This window comes from Spermophilus citellus (genome assembly GCF_964194105.1).
Source record: "Spermophilus citellus genome assembly, chromosome: 10".
NCBI lineage: Eukaryota > Metazoa > Chordata > Mammalia > Rodentia > Sciuridae > Spermophilus > Spermophilus citellus.
The window spans coordinates 71,342,176-71,362,047 of record NC_138197.1 but is presented as its reverse complement, the minus strand read 5'-3'; the positions used below and the strand labels follow the sequence as shown (position 1 = coordinate 71,362,047).

The 19,872-nt window shown below is 37.8% G+C and overlaps 1 protein-coding gene across 1 annotated transcript in view; it reads right to left on the bottom strand.

Moving 5' to 3' along the window:
* Positions 1-19,872, bottom strand: part of SCN8A (sodium voltage-gated channel alpha subunit 8) — a 176,337-nt gene that overhangs the window by 59,543 nt on the left and 96,922 nt on the right. Inside the window, exons 10-12 of the mRNA XM_081310121.1 lie at positions 19,540-19,746; positions 18,010-18,288; positions 6,594-6,956 (exon numbers count right to left, since the gene is read on the bottom strand). Coding sequence (XP_081166247.1) covers positions 6,594-6,956; positions 18,010-18,288; positions 19,540-19,746 — 849 coding nt within the window. The remainder of the gene's footprint in view (positions 1-6,593; positions 6,957-18,009; positions 18,289-19,539; positions 19,747-19,872) is intronic.

Here is a 19,872-nt window from a genome sequence, read left to right as displayed (position 1 = left end):
TGTATAAGCAATGCTCCAAGGTTCTACAATAGAAAAATAATCTTTAAAAATGATCTAGAATAGCAAAATTATTTCTTTTTTTAATATTTATTATTTTTTTAGTTGTAGTTGGACACAATACCTTTATTTCACTTATTTATTTTTATGCGGTTCTGAGGATCGAACCCAGTGCTCCGCACATGCCAGGCGAGCGCACCACCACTTGAGTCACATCCCCAGCCCGCAAAATTATTTCTTAAAAATTTTTATCCTTTAAATGTCTTTAAAAACTGCCTCAATTTTAGACTCATTACAAGATAAACATGTATGGGCCTAAGAATAGACACACAGATTAAAGGAACAGAATAGATTTCAGAACCACATGTATACATCAATTGATTTTCAGGCGAGCGCGCTACCGCTTGAGCCACATCACTAGCCCTCAATTGATTTTCAAGCAAGGCACCGATTCAACTTCAATAACTCTGGGTGAGGATTACTCAGTGTACTGTAGCAATCTGATCACACAGTGACCTTTAATAAAGAATACGGTTGGCAGAGTATGTGAATATTTATGAAATGTTTTATATATTGAGATAAACAAAGATCAACCAATTAAGAAAAAATGAAGCTATTTATTTAGAGCTTTCTACAGCAAGGGTATCAGTCACTACTGCTTGCATTCTGGCAGAGATTCAAAGGCAGGGAGAGTGGGAAATCTTTGTAGGGGTAAAAGGGAAGGTTTCAGATATTCCTTAGTTTTCAGAGAAAGCTGTTGGCATGGGGAAACTGGAGGTGGACTAACTAGAAGCAGATATCCTGGGTGATTGATTAGGAGTGCAGAGCTGGCTTTCTCTGGTCCTAAGTTGCAAACGAGAACAAAAATTAGGAGACCTATCAGTTATTACTCAAGTCCTGGTCATTTGGGGCTGGTTGTTATTGTTCAGCTTCCTGGGTTGTCACTAGAGAGAGCAATCTGACCTACTGGAAGCCAAACTTTTTCTTAAGAGAAATTTAAGTAGACCTAGAAAAATGAAGAAAAATACCACATTCATAGATTATAAGATATTAGAATTAATATGCCTGTTCTCCCCAATTTATCTATCAAGACTCTAAGTTTTTCAGAAGAAACTAATAAAATGATTTTAAAATTTATAAGGAATGTACAAATGCTTTACAGTAGGAAAATAATCTTTTAAAAATAATCTAGAATAGCATTTATTCTAGTAAATAAAATAGTATTTATTCATCCTTGATGCTTAAATAATTCTTTCTTTTTATGGCTGAATAATGTTCCACAATAAGGATGTAACACATTTTGTTCAGATGATTATCAGCTGATGAGCACTTTTTTTGACTATTGTGAATAATGATTTTGACTATTCTTGTACAATTTTTTTTGTGAGAACATATTTTCAATTCTATTGGGAATACATCTAGTAGTAGAACTGTTGTGTCATATGTTTAATTTATACACACACACACACACACACACACATACATATTTTAGTTGTAGATGGACACAACATCTTTATTCATTTGTATGTGGTCTGAGGATTGAATCCAATGCCTCACACATGCGAGGTAAGTGCTCTACCACTAAGCTATAACCCCAGCCCCTATGTTTAATTTTTTGAGGAACTGCCAGACTATTTTCCAAAGTGGCTGTACAATTTTACATTCTTATTGGCAATGCTGACTTTGCATATTCCAGCAGACCACTGAGTCAACAGAAGGGAAGAAACCTGGAGTAGACTCTCCCAAGTAAAGCAGTTGTGCAGTAGACCTCTGCTGGGGATTTTGGGAGATGTACCTCTGCTATGAGCTCAGCTACCCATTCTTATCATCTGGGAGAGAGCTGTTGGAGAGGATGGAGAAGATTTAAAAACCATTTAAAGCCAGGAGCTGTCTTTTCTTAATTCATCCTATAAGAAGCCTTGGAGTAAAACTATCAGTAACAGAGGAAGTAACTAAGAACCTTAATTAAGTTCTTTAAAAGCTAAAATCAGGTGCAGTGGTGCCCATCTGCATTTCCAGCAACTTAGGAGGCCAAGGCAGGAGGATTGCAAGTTTGAAGCCAACTTGGACAACTTGGCAAGACTTTGTCTCAAAATAAAAAATGTAAAATGTAGCTCAGTGGTAGAGTCCCTCTGTGTTCAATTCCCAGCACCAATAAACAAACAAATTAGTCAGTTTCTCTTAATCTAAATTCAAAGTTTATCAGAGCATTTGGCTACTGGCTTCCAGCTTCCTAAACTGCAGCAGTCCAGACAGCAGATTCTACCCACTTTTCCATAGATCTGCCCAAGGAAGCTCAACTTATTAATTCTAAATTGCTATCACGTAGAAATACATAACTAGAAATTTATCAATCATTTTTCTTGGAACTAAAATCGACAGGATTTTAGACATGTCCTTAGAATCTAGCCATTAATCCCTTTCAAGCCTTTACAGCATTCTGCTTTTCAATAATTATACAACAATTTCTTTCTCAAAGGATCTTTAGAATACTAGAAGAAGCTCTACTCTCTCCAAGTCAAGCAATTCTATAGAAATTTCACCCTCAAATTCTCAGGACAAAAAAGTCCAAAAGTATAATAAAAGTATAAAGAAACGAAAGGCTACAACAATGGGCTACAAAATACACTTCACATATTTGTATGTTCTATTTAGACTTCACAACAGTTCTACAGCAAATGTCCTTTGATCCCTCCCCCACTTTTTTTTTTAACAGAAAAGAAAATGGATTTAGAGATATCACTTTCCAAGGAACATATGAACAAATGGAGCAAAAGAAGAAACTGGGCTTTAGAGTTAGTACTGTGTAACAGTTAATGGTTAAATCTCTGGTCAGAATGCCTGGACTCAAATTCTAACTTTATTGCTCACTGTGCAATCTTGGATAAGTTACTTTTTCCCTCTAAGCCTAGGATACCTTCTCAAAAGTGCAGACAATAGCAGTACCTGTCTCACAGGAGGTGGGGCTGTGAACATTGTACTAGCACATCTGCCTCAATAAGACATCTGAGTTATGTGTGGTTTCTGGATTGCTGACAGAACCTGCTCTCTTTATGAGTCCTGTTTTCTCAAACCAAAGATTGAGAAACAGGAAAAAGTTCCCTTATTTGCTGCTTTAGCAGAAAGCAAAAGCAAACATTCCCAAATTCTGAAAAAATCATCACTATTCAATCATAGTCACATAATTAATAAAGACCTGAAAGCTTTTTTGTTTGTTTTTGGTAGTGGGGACTGAATCCAGAGGTACTTCACCACTGATTTATAATTAAAATTTACAATATTAACATAAAAGTGTTAATATAGTATATCCTTCTAAGAAAATGACTATTTACCCTACTTTTCAAAGGAGCTAATATTTAAGCTGTCAGAAAGATCTTTTTGCCATTAGGAAAACCTTGGTTCAAATAAAAACTTAACTAAAGTTACTAAATCTCTGAGGAGGACATTTCTTACTGAGTAGGGTGGTTACATGAGTTAAATAAAATCATATATACAAAGTGCTTAGCACACTGTAGTAAGAACTCAGCATGGGATAGCTATAGTTATTAAGCCCACTGTAGAAAACTGGAAAAAAAAGCATAAGAAAGAAAAAGGTCACTAGTAATTTTTCCTTTCAAGGGCAACTACTGCTAACTTTTAGTCATTTTTTTCTATGTATTTTGTCTTTATATGGATTTGATCTCATACTACATAGACTAGGTATCCTCTTTTGCTTGTTTTGTTCTTTTTGGCCCATTAGCATAAAAGACATTTCCCTACATTTATGACTAGCCATAACAGCTTCTTTATGACTTCTAATAAAAGAGTTTTTCCTAGTTATGAAACTCTTGGGAATGATATGTTCTTGCCTACTACACCTTTCTGCCACTTTGAGGTCTCGCCTCCTGGTCCTGGACCAGTTCTGTCACCATCATCACTTGGGACCACTGCAGAAAATCTCCTAAGTGCATATGGGGTGCAGAGTATGTACGTGTCCCACAAATGCAAAGGCATAGTTGTGTAGGCCACAGTGTAGGGTGGTACAGAAAGTCTTATTTTCCATAGCCACCAGTATGACAGAAGTCACAAAACAAAAACCCCAAACCTGATCACCTGACTTTGAAGATCCTTTCTAGATACCTTCTCTCATCTCTTCATCAAAAAAAAAAAAAAAAAAAAAGAACAGATTTATTTGGAGATTTGTTTATTTAAGATCAACAACAATGGAATTAGCAGTAGTAGTGACTGCAGAGTTCCCCCTAAAACCAGAGAGTTGGCAAAAACAAATGTTATAGATGATTATGTGTTATAGATGATTATATTTACATTTATTTTTATTTAGTTTTCACTAACTCTGTATCTAGTTGTATAAGTTGTATTATTTGGGCTAAAATGTTAGATTAAAACTGCTAGGACATTAAAGTCAAATTTAGCTCTAAATATTTGAACTATCTCCACTGTACTGTCATGCTGAACTACCCCTCACTCTCCAATGATGTCAGCTCTTGCTTTTTTCAGAGAATAGAATTATCTTTATAATTGTGGAGCCCAAAATATTCAACTAGATACAGAATTAGTGAAAATCAAATAAAAATTAAATGTAAATATACTCATCTATAACAGTTATTTTTGCCAACACTCTGGTTTTAGGGAGAACTCTGCAGTCACTACTACTACTGCTATTCCCATTGTAGTTGATCTTAAATAAACAAATCTCCAGAAGAGTGATAGCCAGTGACTATACAGAGAAGACATTAAAATTAATTGGAAAACAGCAGATTGGGGTTTCTAAAGGGTCTAAGATTTTGGATCTATCACTGATGAGTTGTATAACCTAAAGGAACACAAATTTTCTGAACCTGTTTCTCATTTTAAAAATAGTAATCTAGGGCTGGGGATGTGGCTCAAGCGGTAGAGCGCTCGCCTGGCATGCGTGCCGCCCAGGTTCGATCCTCAGCACCACATACAAACAAAGATGTTGTGTCTGCCGAAAACTAACAACAACAAAAAAGTAATCTTAATCTCTTTCAGTCTTATAGATATATATATATTTTTTTGTACCAGGGATTGAACTCAGGGGCACTTGGTCACTGAGCTACAATCCCCAGTCTATTTTGTATTTTATTTAGAGACAGGGTCTCACTGAGTTGCTTAGTGCTTTGCTTTTGCTGAGGCTGACTTTGAACTCACGAACCTCTTGCCTCAACCTCTGGAGCTGCTAGGATTATAGGCATGCATCACCATGCCCAGCTTACAGAATTTTTGCTTAGAAGAAATTAAATAATGCATGTAAAAGTAATTTTTAGCTTTTTAAAAAGTATAAATATAAGGGGGAAATATTCTGCTTTTAAGATAACAGGGCAGGGGGAGATGAGTGAATCTCAAACACAACCAAACTGCCTTTTGAATTTTTATGTACAGTCAATAACTGCTCTAACATGCTAAAAAGACAAATCACTCTGAAAGATTTCATCTATGATTATCCAGTTTTCCTCCATACATGCATCATGCTGATTAAAGGGCTAGCTATCTTCATGCTGTGTTAGAGGACACTGAAGTTAGAACAATATAGAAGCTTATATCAAGAGCTTATACCAGCTAAGAAAGCATCAAGGAAAGTTAAGGAATTAGAGGTAGAAAGGATAAGGATCACCAAGGTCATAATAATTTCAACTAAAAAAAAAATAAAAGGTATAAACAGCTTAGAATTTAAAGTAAGATTAATAGATGGATTTTCCAAAGAGGGGGTCACTATTGGAACCCCACAGGCAAGTGACTTTGTGTAGCTATTACATGCAACTTCTCCAGAGCCTGACATTTGATTACATTTAAAATTCATCTTTTGATTCCCTTCTCCTTCCTCCCCCATACACTGTGTGTTCTCGCCCCAACCCCCCACTTTTTCCTCCTTTGACTTATTTCCATTTCAATTTCTTCTAAGAGTCTAGGTCCAGTTTCCTACTGGTCTTAACCTCTCCTTGCCTGGCTTTTCTCCTTGTATACACCTCTGGCCCCAGCATCCCACATGAACATGCCTCTTTGGAAAAAATCACATCTCAGGAGATAAAACATTATTCAAAACTATATTACTTTTTTTTTTTCTTAAACAGAAAGAATAAGATTTTTAAATTTCAAGCTGTTTCCCTAGGAGGACAGAGGAAGTTGGAGTGTGGGAGAAGCAATGGTGGTTCCAAACTGGCTCAGACTTGTCAGACTTCGTCATTGGTGGTGGCACTCTGGCATTCTCATTCCATCGGGCAGTCAGTTAATGCAGGTAGGGGGAGGGGAACAGATGGGCAGACAGACTTGCAAAAATGGAGAGAAACAAGTAAGATAAAAGGATGGTAAAGGGAGTCAGAAACAAGGAAGAAAGTTGGAGGGAAGATGGAGAAAAAAAATAAAGGAAAGGAGAAAACAGGGTAACAGAGGCAGGACTGAAGAGAGAACTAGGAGGGAGAGAACAAAAAACAGCGGGTATTAATAAGGGTGGGATTGAGAGACCTGTGCCAAGGGCAGGGCGGGAAGAGGGGAAGGGAGCGAGAGACTGCCATGCCTAGCCTCATCTACTGTGGGTACTTCCTTACACTGTCATCGGTAGCTGCCTTATCTATTTTCACCTCTGGCAGTAGTCGCCCGCCGATGTGGGAGCCCGGCCCGCCGATGAGCGACACCACGCCATTGCAGTCCACGGTGCTGTTGCGCTTCACGCTGCGCCGCAGACTGGGGAAGATGCGCGAGGAGCGGCTGCCCTGGCTGTAGCCGCTGTAGCCGCTGTAGCTGCTGCGACGCTCCCGGGCCCGGATGGGGATGAATAGCGAGTCCCTGCGGCCTTCGCTCTCCTCCACGGTGCTGTGCTCGTCATCTGCAAACTCATTCTCCGAACCTGGGTCTCGGAACCGCCCAGGGCCCCGGAAGCTGAAGATGCTACTTTTGCTGTTGTGGCGGGAGAGGAAGGGTGAGCCTGGGATGCTGAGCAGTGACTGAAGGGGGAAGAAAAAAGAAAGAGAAGCATGAGTTGGGCTGGGACCCCTTACAGGATAAGCCAAGACAGTGGTGCTGCCAGCCCAAGCCCCACCCTGGCAGCTCTCTTATCAGAATGCAATGTTTGTTCCCTAGAGTAATGTTGGATGTTGTATTTCCACAACTCCATCACCCACTGTTACTTCCCCTCCTCCATACCCTCTGAGACACTCCTCTGTCTGACCAGCTAACTATCTAGAAACTCTACTCGCTGTTAACTAATGTATGGCTATGAGGCTTGTTATCTCACATTTTAGGTGGCTGATCCATTGGGAAGCACATCACTGTGTGTACTTCTTATGTTCACTAAGGTTCACGACGGTGAGTGTGTCCTTCCGCTTACTGAAGTTAAACTCTAATGCCACACAGAACTTGAAAAGTGCCCATACCACTTACTATTCCCTCCGTGAGTACTACTCTACAGTGGTCTTCAGGGCCTTTTAGTTTAGTTGAATATTATGCATGCCCTCTCTTGCCTCATTTTAAAGTCAATATAACATTTTTTTATCAGAAATTTAAATAGTTGTAAATTATATAATTCCCAGGTTAAACAATTGTAAATTACATAATTCTCTACATTCGCATTTTTCAAGTAAAACCATCACTTAAAATTCTTGTGACCCTTAAAATCTTTAAAAATAACATTTCCTGCATTGTTATTATAATTCTCATGAATATAATTGATCAAGCTACACAAATATATTACATATTTTATAATAAATTAGTTTAAACAGAAAATTTCATTAAAATGTATCTCTTAATGAGATAGATGAATTTATTCATTTTTTAAATTTTTATTGTTTATTCTTATTTTTTATTTTTTGGAATTGGAGATTGATTAAAGGGGTGCTTTACCACTGAGCTACATCCCCAGCCCTTTTTACTTATTTATTATTATTTTGAGACAGGGTTTCACTAAGTTGTTTACGGCCTCACTAAATTGCTGAGTCTGGCTTTATGGATTTTCATAAAACTGGGGCTTCACTATTTGTTTTAATACTTATTATTAGAATGACACATGGCTCACCATCAATTCCCCCTCTTTTCTAGTAATAGATTTTAAATCCTGAGAAATCTATTCATACAAATATTATCTTGGAAAGGAAGAATTTTGTTATAGTAATATCACTTAATTCTTAAACTCTTTCAAAGTTATATGCAAAAATTAATGTAGCAAACTATCAGCAAATTTCATCATAATGATCTATCACTGAACAAATCAGGTCTTCTTTTAATTTTGTTGAAAGCAAAAAACTGAAAACCAAACTTGCCAAAGGATTTTTTACCTAATTGTTAGAAGTATTCCAAAAAGGATTTATTATTTACTAATAATTACATGAGTTACTCTTTTCCTTAAAGACACCTTTTTTAACCCACTTGAAAAGTTTGGAATAATTAAAACACTGTTAATTTCTTTATGTCATTTGCCACATTTTGCAATAAAATGATTCTATCTTATCACATGCTTTAAATATAAATTTTATCAAAACTTTAGAGTGAAAGATTTAGCTCATTTCATTTATGAGAGTGTTCACCACATGATTTAATTGATAAAGCTAGCCCTCAATGTCAAAGTAACAGGCTAGATTAGACTTATTTTAATTTTGAAAAAGCATGACCTCATTTTTTCATTTTAAATAAATGTATCCCAGTGACAGTCATCCTACCCTGAATTTACAACAGCCCGACACCCTTGATTATAACGGCTTTATTTATTTTTTTAAATATTTATTTTTTTAGTTGTAGTTGGACACAGTACCTTTATTTTTATTTTTATGAGGTTGAGGATCAAACCCAGGGCCTGCACATGCTAGGGGAGTGCTCTATCGCTGAGCCACAATCCTAGCCCATAACTGCTTTATTTTTAACAAAAATATAAGATACAGATAAATTCAGACAACCTTATGGTGAATTTAAGGTCCCTAAAGAAAAATTCATAGACAGTAATATTTTCAATTGTCCTTTTACTTGGCATCCCAAAGACTTTTATACCTCAGAGAAATGAACCACATAAAATTTGGGATGAATAAGGAGGAGAGTACTTCTGAAAAGGAAAGTGGGAAAAGAGAACCAGTGTGATTTTGAACCACAGGGTTGATCTCAGGTAGTTGTGTGCTAAAGGTCTGGAAATTGGGTTCCTTAAAATTGTGCTTGGAAAGTCTTCAAGTGCCCCAAGAGGATATAAGCCCATTTTGAAGACCACTGCCCTAAGAGAAAGAAACTTGAAAAATGACTGCTATTAGACAATCCTCCTTGCTACCCTGAGATACTTAGTTTTGTCCAATTAGGACTTTGAAGGAGCTTCACAACAGCTTAAAACTATGTAGGATTTTAAGAGTTTTTAGGCCTTAACTGCCCTCGCTGGGTGTGTGGTGGCACACCTGTAATCCCAATGACTCAGGAGGCTGAGGCAGGAGAGTCTCAAAAGTCCAACTCCAGTCTCAGCAACTTATTGAGACCCTTGGTAATTTAAAGACCCTGTCTCAAAACAAAAATATATATAAATAAATAAAAAGGGCTGGGGATGTAACTCAGTAGAAAAGTACCCCAGGGTTCAATTACCAGTGGGGAGAAAAAAAAAAAAAGACTGCATTGTAGAAGTTAAGGGCATGCACTGTGCCAAGATAGTGCATATATTGTAAGTGCTTAAAGAAACCTTTTTTGATAATACTTTTGATAATAACATTGGAAAGGCTGTAGGACCCTTTTTAGCATTTCTATCCTTGTCTTTGTGTTGTACAGAACTCAATTTCTAGTTCTACACTCAAAAGGCTTTCAGTTTCTACCTCTTCCTATAACGTACGAAGTCCCCATCCCCAGATCAGTACATTTTCTTTGGAGAATTCTACTTTTATCATGGCTCCATTCTCTCACCTGTGTTTATTTATTTTTTCATTTATTATGTAGTATTTTCCTGCCTAGGCTCTAAACCATTATTGTTAGGTCATTTATATAAAGTTCACTGTTAAACACATGCCATAGGCTATATACAAAGGCCTCTAGGAAAGAGGCTGCAGGTAAGAACATCTCTCATCACCCTGGTTTATTTTGTTCTGTAGCATCTTGGCTTCAGAGAGGAGGAGGTACACTAGTAGATTCCAGAATGGTGGCTGGGTCTTGTTATGAGTAAAGCCTGACTCGCTATCACAAGGGCATGTGCCTGGCCAATCTTATGCTTTCTCCTATGTTGTTGGATTGGTAAAGAGATGGGGGCCTCCTCTGCCTTACTACTCCTCTCTTGTTTGGGCATCCCCATTGAGTCATTGAGTCATTCCCTTGAACCAGTTCTATTCAAAGTGTGATTCACAGATCAATGCTAGTATAAGACTTGTTACTGGTTTGCAAAGAGACAAGCAAAGAAACTGAGAAACGTTTAGAAATTTTTATAGCAAGTAACATAGTCATAACATTTAAGAATGTGATGACTTTTCCAGAAATTCATTGTTATTATATTTTATAATGGTATCAGTTTATGAAGAATAGGGAAAAAATAGAAATTAGTCCTTCACCACAGTTTGGGACACACTCACTGCTCTAAAGCTAGAGATGGTATCTTAAGATGCACAGGTACAGAGGAAGAGTTTATTTCTCAACTCCCAAGAAAGGTGGCCATGCCACACCATGGAGGACCATGTGTAAAGTATCAGGGATGGCTAGGAGGCAGGATTGAGTGGGAAAGCATAGCCCAGAGCCTTTATTGTAGTTTGATTCTCCAGGAATGAGTGAAGCAGAACAGATAGCTTTAGGACTGGACAGTCAATAATTTTAGAGGGGTTTGGACTATAGAAGTGATACTTGGTATCTAGTACCTGACCCTGGGTGGTTTGGGGCAAGAGAAATACTGGCTTGTTTTTTGAGTTAGATAGGAGATGTCTTGGGGTATGAGCTCTGGATTTGTTGATCTACATATGAAAGGCATGCTCAAAAGCAAGTGTGAGGTTCTAGTGGTGACATGTCTATAATCCCAGTGGCTTGGGAGGCTGAGACAGAAAGATTGTAAATTCAAGGCTAGTCTCAGCAATTTAGTAAGATCCTGTCTTAAAAAAAATTAAATTAAATTAAATTAAAAAGGCAGTGTGACATAGAACACTCAGGGTATAGGTCTGGATGTTAACAGATTAGGAACTTATATTACCCTGAGGGCCTCACTGGAGAGAAAAATGACTAGGGGTAAAAAAGGACTCAGACATTTTGGGATGTCTTTGTTAAATTCCACAATCATCCTTAACACCATCACTCCATGTCCTAAGAAGTGAAATCAAGACCCTTCCAACTCTGATTCCAATTTACTTATTACATTTTATCTTTCACTATTTCCCCTCACACACCCAGCCATACAGTCACCCTGCCTTCAGGACTTTATTTTCTCCATTTCCAGTGCACACTCCATTTTCAACTATGGAAGAGCATACTGCCTGATCATCTTTATATCTCGTGGGCTATTTTGCATATGAGATACAACATTTAGCTTAATTAACAAGTATTTCAATTATACACTGCAAGTAAGTCACCTGGATTGAACCCATATTTTATATTCAGCCAATATGGGTGCTGACACTACCCAATACATTAGTCCCCACCCAAGGAAAAGAGGTTTCATTTGTTTGAAGATAAAATTAAATTTTGCTTAATGAAATACTAATTATGTCTGAGGACTTATCACTCTATTAATTCCTGGAATCGAGTTAGATTTATGAGATGATTAGATCTTACTTCTTGTTTTCAAAATCTTTCCTGCCAACCAACTAGATCCTTCTGGTCCTTTTCAGATGGTCATAACACAGCTAATTAAAAATATCACCTTAGGTCTATGTACTTCTTAGGAGAATGGCTTTGAGGTGTTCAGGATTTGAGGGAGCAGATCTCACAGAAAAATCGACTGTCGGGATTTCAGGGCACCCACAGGTCTACAACAACTTGGATATTTAGAATCTGACAAATTGGTGATTTTCAATGTTCTATTTCCATGCCATATTTCATTTTTAATTCACATTTCTTTCCAATACAATATAACAGAGAATTAGAAGCTGCTTTTGCTAAAAGTATTGCTTCTTCATTTGGACCTGCAAATGCCCAAGGAATAACTAAAAAGTAGGATAAAAATTGACATCCCTGCCTTCATTTTGTATCTGTCTTCAGATTCCTGCTCAGCTCTGCATAAAGGCATCTTTATCATTTACAGAGTATTCATTTTAAAACATAATAACAAGGCTTATTAGCCCTAAATTAACCTAATCTATCTTGTTCCTCTTCAAGACTGAGTACACCAGGATAAGAATAACTAAGATATTTTGAAAATTTGTAGGGGCATTCAACTGCCAGCTTTTACAATGCTCTGTTCCACACTTCTGGAGTGATACCTAGAAGTCTCCAGTCATTGCCCTACAGCTTCTAGGAACAACAGAACCTTTCAGGTAGATCACCCCAGGATAAAACTGCCCCCCTCTCATGGGAATTAAATTGCCTCCCTCCAGGATCACAGGTCTGATAGATAAACACCCTGAGCAGCAAATGGAGATTGTCCCCTTAAGCAATAAGGATCAAAGCTGCCTCACAAAACCAGAACTAAAATAATGAACAACCAGATCAGTTTGACTAAGACTATTAAATTATGCATATCTTCTACTCCCCCTATCCCAATTCTTCCTCTATTTAATCCTAAAGCTCATGTCGGCACTCAGAAGACAGGGCTGAGACTCCTGATCTCACTCTGCTACCCAATGTGGCCACACTGGTTAACGTTCCTTTCCTGTTTTTAATTTTTTTTGTAGTTATAGTTGGACACAATAACTTTATTTTGTTTACTTATTTTTATGTGGTGCTGAGGATCAAACCCGGGGCTTTGCATGTGCGAGGCGAGCGCTCTACTGCTGAGCCATAACCCCAGCTCCCCCTTTCCTGGTTTTTACAATTACTTTTTCTCTTTGTTTTTTGGCCAGACCTAATTTCTTGGGACTCCCAGAGTTGGGCATTTGGTCTAGAATTCTAGTAATAATAGCACTGATTCTTAAGTGTGGTCTGGGGACTTCTGGTGGTCCCTGAGACCCTTTTAGGGGGGCCAATGAGGTCAAAGCCATTTCATGATAATGCTGAGATAATATCTGCCTCTATGGCTCTCATTTTCTCACAAGCATATAGTGAACACAGTAGGCCTGAAAGCTTCACAATACTTAAAGACTTTTCTTTTGCAAAAAGCAGTGATAATAATGAATATGATTTTTAATATTGTATATCAGTATTTGGAAGATTTGTATGATTCAGTGAACCAAAATTTCCCAGTTGATCAATCAATGCATGATGCTTCAGATCATTCACAGGTTAAAGATTTATGGTGCTAAACAAAGCAAAGGATTTTAATAGAGCAGAGTATGAAGTCACCATGTAGTTTCAAATTTTACACTGCAACTATTGAAAAAATTGCCATTGTTAAGTTTGGGAACAGAACTGAGAAGGAACATTCATGACCTGAAAAGGCTATTATAACATCCCTCCCTTTTCCAACTACATATTTTTATGAAATTGAATTTCCTTTAAATACTTTAACAAAAAATGTATATATAGCAACAGATTAAATGCGTGCAGAAGCAGGTATGATATTCTAGCTGTTTTTTATTAAACATCAGATTAAAGAGAACAGCAGAAATATAAATGAAACCACTTTTCCCATTTCTTTTTTTATTGTTTTGGAACAGTTCATTTTTAGAAAAAAATATATAATTTAAATTAACTATTAATGGATTTAATCCCTATATTTTAAATTTTTTGTTTGTTCTTTTTAGTTATATTTGACAGTAGAGTGTATTTTGACATATTATACATACATGGAATGTAACTTCCCATTCCTGTGGTTGTACATGATATGGAACTACTGGTCGTGTATTCACATATGAACATAGGAAAGTTATGTCCAATTCACTCTACTATCTTTCCTATTCCCATTCCCTCTCCCATTCCTTCATTCCCCTTTGTCTAATCCAATGAACTTCTATTCTTCCCACCCTATCCCTTTATTGTGTATTAGTACCTGCATATCAGAGAGAACATTCAGCCTTTTTAATCCCTATTTTTAAATAAATTAGTACATATTTTAAAAATTTCTTAGTTATAATTTCTAATAAGACAAATTAAAGGTACATTTAAATAAAGCTCCTATGGTCCTCAGTTTTTAGAGATATAAAAGGGTGGTCCAAAAAAAAAATGTATAGAAATATAAAGGAGTCCTCAGACCAAAAAATTTGAGAACTACTGCCAACAGAATAAATTAATTTGGCAATATAAACTCATCCTAATACTTAGAAACTGTCCTGCATCTTAAAAATATAGAGAAATAGGTAAGAGATGAATGGGCAGTAGACAATCTCAGAATATGAGGATGTAAAGGAAAGTGACGTACATTTGAACTGCTGTGGGAAACCAACAGCAAATTCATTTGTAAGAGATAGATGATCATATATGTGGTTATAGGTGAGGGAAGAGGTAGTCAGAAGCACAAATTCTGGAGTAGATGGGCCTGGATTCAAATCTTGGCTCTAAAACCTACTAACTATACAACATTGGATAAGTAACTAAATCTCTAGGCCTCAGTTTCCTCATTCTTTCAAATAAAATCAGACAAACTGCAGTAGAGTCATGGGGAAAAAGAATATTACTTTTTTTAAAAAATATTTTTAGTTCTCAATGAACCTTTATTTTATTTATTGATACGTGGTGCTGAGAATCGAACCTAGTGCCTCACACATGCTAGGTAAGCACTCTGCCATTGAGCCACAACCCCAGCCCCTGGAAAAAGAATACTGCTACCCTGTGGGATATCTAAGCAAGTCTTGGCAGTCTGATATGGCCTCTAGGAATCTATATATATTCTTTTTTTCAAAGAGGGGGATTAGAAGAAGTGAACATTTTCATGTAAAGCAGGATATCTCAGAATCCCAGTTTGATTTTTTTGAGCCAGGGAGTAATCACTGCAGCTCTGTGCTAAAGCCTATAGATTAATCAGAGACTATTCAATAGTCAAGTGCTACCAGCGCTAAGGTATTCATTAACTAGCTCAGTGATGGCTCTTAAGACAAGGCTAGGATTACAACAAAGCTCCCTAAGAGAGGCCAAACTAGGAGAAATGTGCTATGAAGGTGAGGCAGTTGGCTCCCAGCCATAAAGAAGTCTCAGAAGGGGTTAAACCAAATTTTTAAAGTCCTACAGTCATTTGTCAAACAATATTTGAATGCTAGCTATCTGTAAAGAAGGAGAGCTTGACTGCAGGACTTTGAAAAGAAGATATGAACATAAATAAATATGTATACAGAGTACACATACAGTAAAAAAATCAACAAGCAGAGAGGGACATATAAAACATGATGAAAAGATGAAATGAAAATTTCCCTTAGGGAATGAGGAGGTCAGGGAAGGTTTCTTGAGAAAAGAGGTAAAAGATAATTATGATGTGGAATTCAGAGATGGAAAAATGGGACATTTTAGAGTGGACCTTTTTAGAGTAAACCATAGAGGGTAGAAAACAAACATTATGCATCAGGAGTACTGGGTAGTTCATTTTGGGTTAAATACTAGAAGCTTGATGGGGCACACTGACTAGAAACTTAAAAGATAAACTGTGTCCCTAATAAAGGCAGAGGAATGCTCTGAACTCCATGCTAAAGAGTTGGAACTTTATTAGCAAACAGAATGAATCTGATTAAGGGAATACCCTCTCCCACTCTTCTTAATAACTATTTGGAACTGTTGATATTTTCTTTAGCCCACAACTCAACTTCTCGTTTCCTTCAATACATTTTAAATTATCTTCATTATGGAAAAATTAGAGGGATCATTTTTTTCAACTTCTTATACACTGTCCACAAACTTATATGCCTCAATATTCTCTATTTTCCTGAGGTTTCAGAGGATGAGATGCACCTTTTCTGTTAAAGACCATATCTATTTGCCCATCTTTCAAGATTGTACTTCATTTCTACTCTAGTCTACTCCATTTTCTAATCCTACCTTTCCATCTTCTGTTTTTTCCCTCACAGATGATAAAAGTGCTATTTTCATCTAAATCCTTCAAAGAAGTTTACATATGAAGTCTATGCTCGGGCTGGGGATGTGGCTCAAGCAGTAGTGCGCTCGCCTGCATGCGTGCGGCCAGGGTTCGATCCTCAGCACCACATACAAACAAAGATGTTGTGTCCGCCGATAACTAAAAAATAAATGTTAAAATTCTCTCTCTTTAAAAAAAAAAGAAGTCTATGCTCATTGTCTTCCCATTCAGACTGGCACTCATTCTGACTGAAATATGTTTTTAAAAGTCCTCAGTGATTTTTATATTATCAAATCCACTGGACTCTTCCCATTCTAATCTCACTCTGCATCTTTGTTAAATTTCAACCCCCTGGATCACTGCCCTGCCCTCTCCAACTCTTCTACTTTTAGTTTCATTAACTCCTGGCTCTCTTGGCACCTCTAAGCAGTCATCATCTGTTTTCTTTCATGAGCTCCATCTCCTACTTCCATTAACACCAATAGTCATGTTTTTGGTCTACCTGACACATTCAGTTAGTGAGATCTCATCAAGTTTCATGGTTCCAATCACCACTTCTCGCTCAGGACCTCTTCCCTGAGCCATCATTTGACTATACACGTGTCTAAAAGACCGTTCTACTTTGTTATCCAACAAATAATCCAAACTTAGGGTACACAAATTAAAATTACCCCCAGTATATCTCAATTATGGAATGATACTGTCCAACTATTACATAAATAATTCTTTAGTGTATCCGGCTGTCCCACTGTCCTGTAAACTCCTTAGGGTAGAGATGACGTTTAAACCATCTCTTAGTCTCTGGGATCCTTGATATGTGGTAGAAACTCCATAAGTGCTTGCTTCTTGAATAACGACAGCTACATTTTAGGAAGTGGTCTGCTGATAGCCCATACCATAAGGAGAGGGAGAAAGACTAAAGGGAAAATCAAAATCTGAACTAAGATAAGATTAAATAGAGGGGGCTGGGGATATAGCTCAGTGAATGCTTGCCTTGCATGCACAGGCCCTGGGTTCAATCCCCAGCAACACACACATACACACACATACACACACACACACAAAAAAAAAACCAAAACAAAACAACAACAACAACAACAAAAAAAAAAAAAACCAGATTAATAGGAATGGAAAGAAGGGATGGTGGGAGATTTGCTGTGTTAAAATGAACAAGACTGGCCAAAGACTGAATGGAAAGTGAGAGACACCAAGAAGTGGCTAAATGAACCATCTCTGGAGCGGGGCAGGGAGAGACACTGGAGACATTGCAATGTACAGTAAATATAATCTATTCTGTACCTTTAAACTTTCTAGCATTTCTTTAAGATGGGGAAATTTTAATTCTTAATGCCCTAAGTGGTGATGTTTAAAACCCAAAGGTATTTATCATATGATGATATTTATAGTAGTAGAATGATCAACAATTATATATCCTCTTTCCTTTCTTTCTTTTAGTTTCCTCATTAATCCAAGTTGTGTAAAACTGGAGGCTTTTGACATACTATTGGCTAACTTATCAGCACAACACTATATGTCTAGAATATCTAGGATAGTTCATTACTATAACTTGTCAAGCTGAAATAAGGTATGCTAAAGAGTTTCCCACTATTTTTATTATTATTACCTACAATTATATGCAATTCTTAAACAAAGATGTCTGAAGCTCAACTGCTAAGAAAAGTTCCTCCTAATATTTTTAGAACTTGATGCTTGCTGGTGGGACATTCATTTTACTGTGAAGCAAGGCCACCAGAGGTGATGGTTACATCAGGGAAGGCAGGGCAGGACTAGAGAACAGCCATCCCCAATGCTGGTAATGCTTCTTCCTAGGGGAGGGCAATGTGGAGCATAGGAGGAGGGGGGACTGAAGATGCAGGGATTGGTTTGAAAGTCGGGAAGCCAGAGAGGAAATAAAATCAAGCAGGATTAGCAAAAAAACAGAATTTCTAGGCTTATCTGATCTAGTACAAAGAGTTTACCTGGTTCATAATGGAGAATTTCCTCCCTATTCGATAGCCCCTCTTCTTCATACCATCTTCTGACTCTGACTTAAATACCTTCTCAGGATCCCCTTTCTCTTCTCCCTCAGAGAGTTCCTTTTGCTTCCTCTTCTTTCTCCTATTACGTCTTTCCTTGGCGCTCTTTGAACTGAGTTTAGAAATTTCGGATGAACTCCGAGGAGAGCCAACCCCATCTTCACCTTCTTCCTCAATGGCATCTTCTGAAACAGTGCCTGCAGAAGTGGCCATTGCGGCAGCCTAGAAAGGGAACACAGTGACAGATAGGTTCAGAAGCATTACTTAGGGTCACCTGAGCCAGCCAGTATGTGGAGCAAATTTCCATTCCATAGCTAGAGAAGAGAGGTGGCCATGGCTAGGTCTAGCTGGCTCTGTTATCTAGGCAAATCTGTCATCTAGCACACAGCCTTAAGTGATCGGATCAGAACCCAACGGTGACAACTTTGGGTTTTATTCTTTTTTTGGCAGGGCGGGGGTACCAGGGACTGAACTCAGGGGTATTCAACTACTGAGCCAAATCCCCACTCCTATCCCCAGCCCGATTTTGTATTTTATTTAGAGACAGGGTCCCACTGAGTTGCTTAGTGCCACTGTTGCTGAGGCCGGCTTTGAACTAGTGATCCTCCTTTCTCAGCCTCCTGAGTCACTGGGATTGCTGGAGTGTGCCACTGTGCCTAGCATGTGTGTATATAAATTGTTAGGGTAACAGGTTACTTTCAAGTTTTACTTTTAATATTTGGCCTATTTCTCCTTTTTTTTTGGTGTGGTGCTGGGGATTGAACCCAGGGTCTGGTCCATGAAAGGCAAGCACTCTACCAACTGAGCTATATCCCCGGCCCCTGTTTCTCCTTTTAAATTGGAAACAATACTCTATGACCATAGAGTATCTCTGAAGGGGATCTGAGGGTGCAGCTTTGTGGTAGAGATCATATTTAGTATATGGAGGACCCTGGGGTGAATCCCAAACATAAAAAAAAAAAAAAAAGAGGCTATGCTTATATGAAGAACTATTTGAACTGTTCTGGTTACTTTTTTTTTCCCCCCAGTCAACAAACGAGTTGAACACTGAAGAGATGATCTTCAACAAAAGATCATATTAACACATACTAATAGCTAGGCATGGTGATGCATGCTGTAGTCCCAGGTACTTGGGAAGTTGAGGCAGGAGGACTGCTTGACCCCAGGAATTCAAGTCAGCCTGGGTAATAGAGTGAGACCCCTGTCTCAAAAAAAAAAAAAAAAAAAAAAAGAAAGAAAAAAGAAAAAAAAAAGAAAAAGATCATATTAACATATTAACAAACGATTTGGCCATTAAGACAAAAAAGAATAATTGGATTAACCATCTGCAGTTGTTACTTGGGTTATTTTAATTAGATCAATGACCTCTATTTGATAATGTACTTAGGAAAGATCAATTGCAGTGGCAATCAGATGGAGCCTTAATCTCTGTGATTTGGCAGGAAGGTCTGCTTCAAAAAATTAATCACCCACCTGTGCTTCTTCCTGTTGCTTCTTAAGTTGCTCCAACATTGCTTTGAACTCAGCCTCTTTTTGTTCTGCCTCCTCCAATGTTGCCTGATTCTGCTCTTCATAAGCCATGGCTACCACAGCCAAGATCAAGTTCACCAGATAGAACGAGCCCACAAAGATGACTAAGACAAAGAAGATCATGTATGTTTTTCCAGCTGCTCGTAAGGTCTGCAAAGATAAAACCATTTTTTTTTTGAGTCACTTGCATCAAATGAAGTAGGCTGAAAACACCTTGTGAGCCTAGTTCCTCTGTAGGGGCACCATCTGCAATTTGAATAGGACAGTCCTTTCTTG